The following is a 5,998-nucleotide window of genomic DNA, read 5'->3' on the forward strand; positions in this document are numbered from 1 at the left end:
CATCCCCTCATTAGATAGATAGATAGATATGTTTTGTCTCAGTCATTGGTAATAAAAACTAAGTTGAGAAACGATTACAAGATGGATTCTTTTACTACTATCTGATATTATGAACTTCATCTTCGTTCAACTTTAGCCTGGTGACCCCTTTGTGATTTCTGATAATTCAGATGGGTGGGGGTAGAGAGCCTCAGACACAGCTTTTCCCGCCGTCTACTATGAAAGCAAACCTACACTTGAATAGCTAACAGACTATTTCTTTCTCCCATCAATGATTTCCCATATTTTCTGTCTGCCTATCTCCATCAAACATCTCTCTTTGTCTCTCTCTCTCTCTCTCTCTCTCTCTCTCTCTCTCTCTCTCTCTCTCTCTCTCTCTCTCACACACACACACACACACACACACACACACACACACACACACACACACACACACACACACACACACACACTATACAAATATACAGGTGACAACCAATGAATAAAGCAGGGGCCTCAGCATGGGAAATGTGTGGTTCCTGAATGAAAGGGAATGTGGTGAATCATTTGATGATCTATTCATGCTTCCCAGACGCCAAGAGTCAGAGCATAATTTAGAGATCGATTCGTTGTGCCTGTTTAAAGGAGAAAGAAGGTAAAAGACGCTAACAGGGAGGGAGAGACAGAAAGAGAGGAGAGATGAAATTGTTCCGCTTGTTATTCTCCGCCTTGGGAAAGAGGGAGAACCGTCGGAGCAGACTGATACATTCACGGAGCAGAGTGATACGTTCACGGAGCAGTGCTTCATTTCCCAAACACTCCTCCCCTGATGAGCCCAGTGTTTGAGTGTCTGTGTGTGTGTGGTGTCTCCCATCTATCAGCATGTCCCAGTGAATTGAGGGCTAAATGTTACATAGGGGGGACAGTTTACTGCTCTAAGGAGGGCCCTGCCAATTTAACATCTCCCTATCCTCAAACCCCCACTTACCATCTCTCCCTTACACTATCCCATCAGATCTCCTACATCTTTCCTCCCAGTCCCCTGTGCCCCAACCCAGTCTCTAAATTATTACATTCTGGGAGATCAGTTCTGCAGACCAAAGAATATGATCTGTGTGGTCGTATTATCTAGCTATACTGGCAGGTAAATATGGAGGCAGAACATCACATAAGGAGGTGGCGGGGTGGTGGAGGCAGAAACCACCCGACTTGTAACCCTAAGAGCGTTACGCTTAGGGTTAGGGTTGGGGTTAGGGTTAGGGTTTATTGTTGCTAATTGTTGTTACTTATGCTAATATTTGCTAACTAATGCCTTCCCCTGACAACTTACCCTAACCATAACCACTTGAAGTTCTGACTTATAACCTGAACGTTGCTAGTTTGAATCATGTTGGGCACACTGTGTTTTTGGTGCTAATTGTTGATAATTATTGTTGCTTATGCTAATATTTGTTAATCCGTTCCCCTGACTTCCAACTTACACGTGAACTTATCTTCACGTAACTCTTACGCAATGTATCTTAAGTTTTTGACGTATCTTACATCAAAACAGGTGGTCAATACAATTAATACGATCCCCCAGACTTTATTTCCTTGGTCTGCAGAAACGATCCCCCAGAACATAATAATTTGGAGACTATGTTGGCAAGCCCTGCCAGTCTCTACTAGGTTACTGCTCCAGTGTCTCATTCTTGTGGAGGAGCGATGGAGAGGAGGTGGTGATGGAATGAGACAATGGATATCCAGCACTGAGAGTCAGAGTCTTTCTCCAGATCTCACAATTACACACAATAAGACACTAATCCACTGCGCGCACACACACACACACACACACACACACACACACACACACACACACACACACACACACACACACACACACACACACACACACACACACACACACACAGTATCCGATATCCATTGAGGCTGATGAAAGTAAAACATAGACTGTCAAGTCCCAGTGCCCTGGACACAACTGACATGGTTCATCTACTCATCTGCAGTATAGGAGCTATAATAGGGATGACACACACTCATATAGTATAGTTATCACACTTTCATCTGAAGAGAGGGAGGAATTAAAGCACACTCCAACACTGTGTTACTGTCTCTGCTCTTATACATTGGTAGTCCTAGCTTTTCAATGACTTCAACCATAGTGACTACCTCTGGAGAAAAGAGAGTTAGGGTTGACTGTACCAATATAGGAGGAAGAGGAGGGGTGAAAGGTGAGACTGACTACCAACATTGACTTGCCAGATAACAGCTGCACTCTTATAAGCAGCAAAACTCATTGTCTCTACTTTCATTGCTGCCAACCCACTGCTCCTCCATATACTGTATCATGCAACTCTAGGATGAGATTACATGGATTAGATATAAATTAGATTAGGCATATATTACACATAGACCTGTAAATGAGACCATAAAGTACACCTGGGAGCTAACTGTTTAACATTTCACTCATGCTTCACTCCCATTAAGATTTTTGATAAGGCTGTCTGATTCTTCATCTAAATCTAGAAACAACTCAGGTTCTCTTTCTGGTGTAGGTTGATAGACATGCACCCCCCATTCCACCAGCAAACCTCAGACTCTTGAATGACAGCTGAACTGTTTGAGGTGTCAATCTTGTCAATGAGCAATTGGTAGAGTACCAAGTTAGAAACACTCACACAGTGTTACTTACATGCGTTAGTTACAGCAAAGCTGTTTGCTGTCTCAATGTTATCGACGTGTGGTACGAGGTTAAAGGGGGCCTCCGTGGCATTGGGACTGGTGTTGTGCAGGAAAATAGCCAGTCGGAATGCAGTATACTCCTGATCTGTATTTCTGATGAACAGACCACCTGAAGAGAAGAGGGGGGGGGGGGGGGGGGGGAGAGAGAAAAGGAAGGGGGAGTGAGAATTTAATTTCAATTGGCCTAAAGTAATCACTTCAAAACATCCATATGAAACACATATACACATATGGTTTATTTCACAAAAGAGAGAGAGATGGTGGAAAGATAGAGGGAAAGGAGAGGGAGGAGAGCAGAAACGGAGATGAGACAGAGGGTAAAGGATGACAGAGGAAAAGGGAGGAGGCAGAGCAACACACTGAACAGGGCAATCACCTCTAAATGACATGTCATCTGTCTCTACCACTCTTACTCTCCCCCCCCGTTTATTACTCCATCATACATCATTCACAAACATCACGTACAAACTACATTCATGGATATCCAGCAAAACGATGCTAGACCTCAGAAACTGAGCTCACTTACACATTTGTACAAATCACTTAATCTTACTCTACATTAACCACACAAGTCCATTGAGAGATCTCAACATTACATGTTATTTCACAAGAAGTTGAATTCAATTCACACTGCCTAGATTTCCATTGACATTCCACTTGTGTGCACTGCAGCGATATGCAAATGTATTCTCAGGGAGGGGAGGGGTTGAGGTGTCTGTGTGTGTGTGTGTGTGTGTGTGTGTGTGTGTGTGTGTGTGTGTGTGTGTGTGTGTGTGTGTGTGTGTGTGTGTGTGTGTGTGTGTGTGTATGTATGTATGTATGTGTGTGTGCGCGCGCGCAGCAGATGATATTTAGCGTATTAACTTTATCGGCAGCTCTGAGAGGAGCGAAACAGAGTCAGTCTGGAATCTCATTACACCGCCTCTCCTGCACCCCACAATGAGTGATGCGGGCGGCGCATACATTAGCACACATCCAACACAGAGCGTTGTGAGAGAGAAAGGGAGAGGGAGAGAGAGAGTGAGTGAGGTGGAGTGTGTGTGTGTGTGTGTGTGTGTGTGTGTGTGTGTGTGTGTGTGTGTGTGTGTGTGTGTGTGTGCGCGCGTGCGTGCGTGCGTGTGTGTATGTGTGTGTTGTTAATAACTTTGACTCGGGTGTAGCCCGTCTGTGGTGAGCTGGATCGGGCATGGATAAGACGGGTTAATGTACCCCGCTATGGTATGGGATAACGGGCAGAATACTGCAGTGGCGAACCAAAAGGAATAGACTCGAGCGCGCTGAAACATTAATGAAAGTCAGAGAGAGAGGGAGAGAGAGAGAGAGAGAGTGTGTGTGAGTGAGTGAGAGAGAGAGAGAGAGAGAGAGAGGGGAGAGAGAGAGAGAGAGCCCTAGAGCCTTCTGTTCCGACGGCAGGAGCACAATTATGACAATTATAAATAATTATCAGCCTACGGACAAACGACAACGCAAATCCAAGACTGTTCAACTGCAAATGGACAACAATTCTTAAAATCCGTTTAAAAAGGCGCCTTGTAAAGCTGATATGTAGTGTCTGTTTGACGGTCTTTACTCACCTATCTGAACGGAGCTGGGGAAAGCCCCCGTCGCTAGCCCCCAAAGGGCGGAAAACACCCCGAAAAAGTGCGAGTAAAAAATCCTCATTTTCCTTATTTTAAAAACTGTGGAGATACATGGAGGAGGAGAGGCGAGAGGAGGGGAAAAGAAAAAGAGAGCCCGAGTTTTAACAATCCATAGTGGGTTTGTTCCCCCCGCAGTGTCCGCTGGAGAGAGCTCTGTCCGGCTCCGTAAACGGTAAACGGAGCACATGCAAGATGGGTGGAAAAGAGAGTGAGAGAAGAGAGAGGGAAAACTAGCCACTGGCAAGGAACGTCTGCACTCTGCATGGGAGGATTGGACATGCGCGCTCTCTCTCTCTCTCTCTCTCTCTCTCTCTCTCTCTCTATCTGTCTTCAACCGCCCTCATATCTCTCTCTTCAACCCTGTCTGTTTTAACTCGCTATTACGGTAAATCACACAGCTCCATTGATAAGGAATCGTCGGGTTTAGGGAGCGGAAAATTGATAATCTACGGCACTTTCATTGACGGTGCTGCCGGGGGCGGTGTATGCGCGTGTGTTTCAGGTACTTATTGGGCTCGTGTTCCTAAACAAGGTGACAGACAGCGTTTAACCGAAATCATAATTCCGATATTCAAACACTTTCTGGGTTCCATAGCCTATGGCATAAGCACGTAGGCCTACCACCTGCGTAGTGTGTGTGGTATTGGATTCTCCTCAAACGCCCCGTCCCCTGTGTGTGAGTGTGTTTGTGTGTGTGTGTGTGTGTGTGTGTGTGTGTGTGTGTGTGTGTGTGTGTGTGTGTGTGTGTGTCTGAGAGAGAGAGAGAGAGAGAGAGAAAGAGAGAGAGAGAGAAAGTTGACAGCGAGAGAGAGTAATTACTACAACGTTTCACATTGGATTAAATGATTTAAAGAATCGTCCTCGGTATGAGTGTGTGTGTGTGTGTGTGTGTGTGTGTGTGTGTGTGTGTGTGTGTGTGTGTGTGTGTGTGTGTGTGTGTGTGTGTGTGTGTGTTCCCAGCACGCACCAATGGGTTGCAACCCCGCTCGCTGCGCAGTTTTTCCTGCCCCATAGACCAATCTATCTCTTTGCGCCCATTAGAGCGCAGCGCACGGCGTAACAAGCCCCATGTCACGCAGGGCATCGAGAGGAGAACGAATGAAGGAGCGACAGTGGCAGGGCGCCGTTGTTAAAACCATTAACCGTTACAACATCGTGAACCGAAACATCTGGACTGATAAAAAAAAGAAGAGCAGAGGTCCCTGCAATATCTCAACTCCTTTCCTCCCATATCCTACACGAGAGAGAGAGAGAGTATGTGTGTTTCGCAATATCCGGACTAAAGGTCTACCGCAATATCTCAGTCACTCCTCTCTCACTATTGGGTGAGATAGAGAGGGCGAGAGGGGAGGGGAGATGCATGAACATCACTTGCGTCTCGCGCCTTATTCATAATCGTTAGGGCAGCCGGTAGAACCATACCCTGACAAACGGTTAGCCTGACAAACGGATCACGGACAAGAAACGGTCAATTTTTCAGGGAGTAGGCCTAAAAACAATTCATCTCCGGTCTCACAGTGACCACTGTCTATGAGCGCTTAGCCCTCAGCCCAGAGCGCAGTTTAGGAATTCCAACCGACATGTCGTAGCTGCTACACCAGGATGCAGCGTGCGCAATCCGCGAAGTACCCATCAAC

At 46.0% G+C, this 5,998-nt stretch overlaps 1 protein-coding gene across 3 annotated transcripts in view; it reads right to left on the bottom strand.

The window, feature by feature from the left end:
• gria4a (glutamate receptor, ionotropic, AMPA 4a) overlaps positions 1-4,383 on the bottom strand; it is a gene marked incomplete at both ends in the record, with an annotated part of 73,332 nt that extends 68,949 nt beyond the window's left edge. For all 3 annotated transcript variants that reach the window (XM_083695264.1, XM_083695262.1, XM_083695263.1), the window contains 2 exons: positions 2,672-2,830; positions 4,296-4,383. In XM_083695264.1, coding sequence (XP_083551390.1) covers positions 2,672-2,830; positions 4,296-4,383 — 247 coding nt within the window. The remainder of the gene's footprint in view (positions 1-2,671; positions 2,831-4,295) is intronic.
• Positions 4,384-5,998: the final 1,615 nt, after the last annotated feature.

The sequence above is a fragment of the Argentina silus genome (genome assembly GCF_951799395.1).
Source record: "Argentina silus genome assembly, chromosome: X".
NCBI lineage: Eukaryota > Metazoa > Chordata > Actinopteri > Argentiniformes > Argentinidae > Argentina > Argentina silus.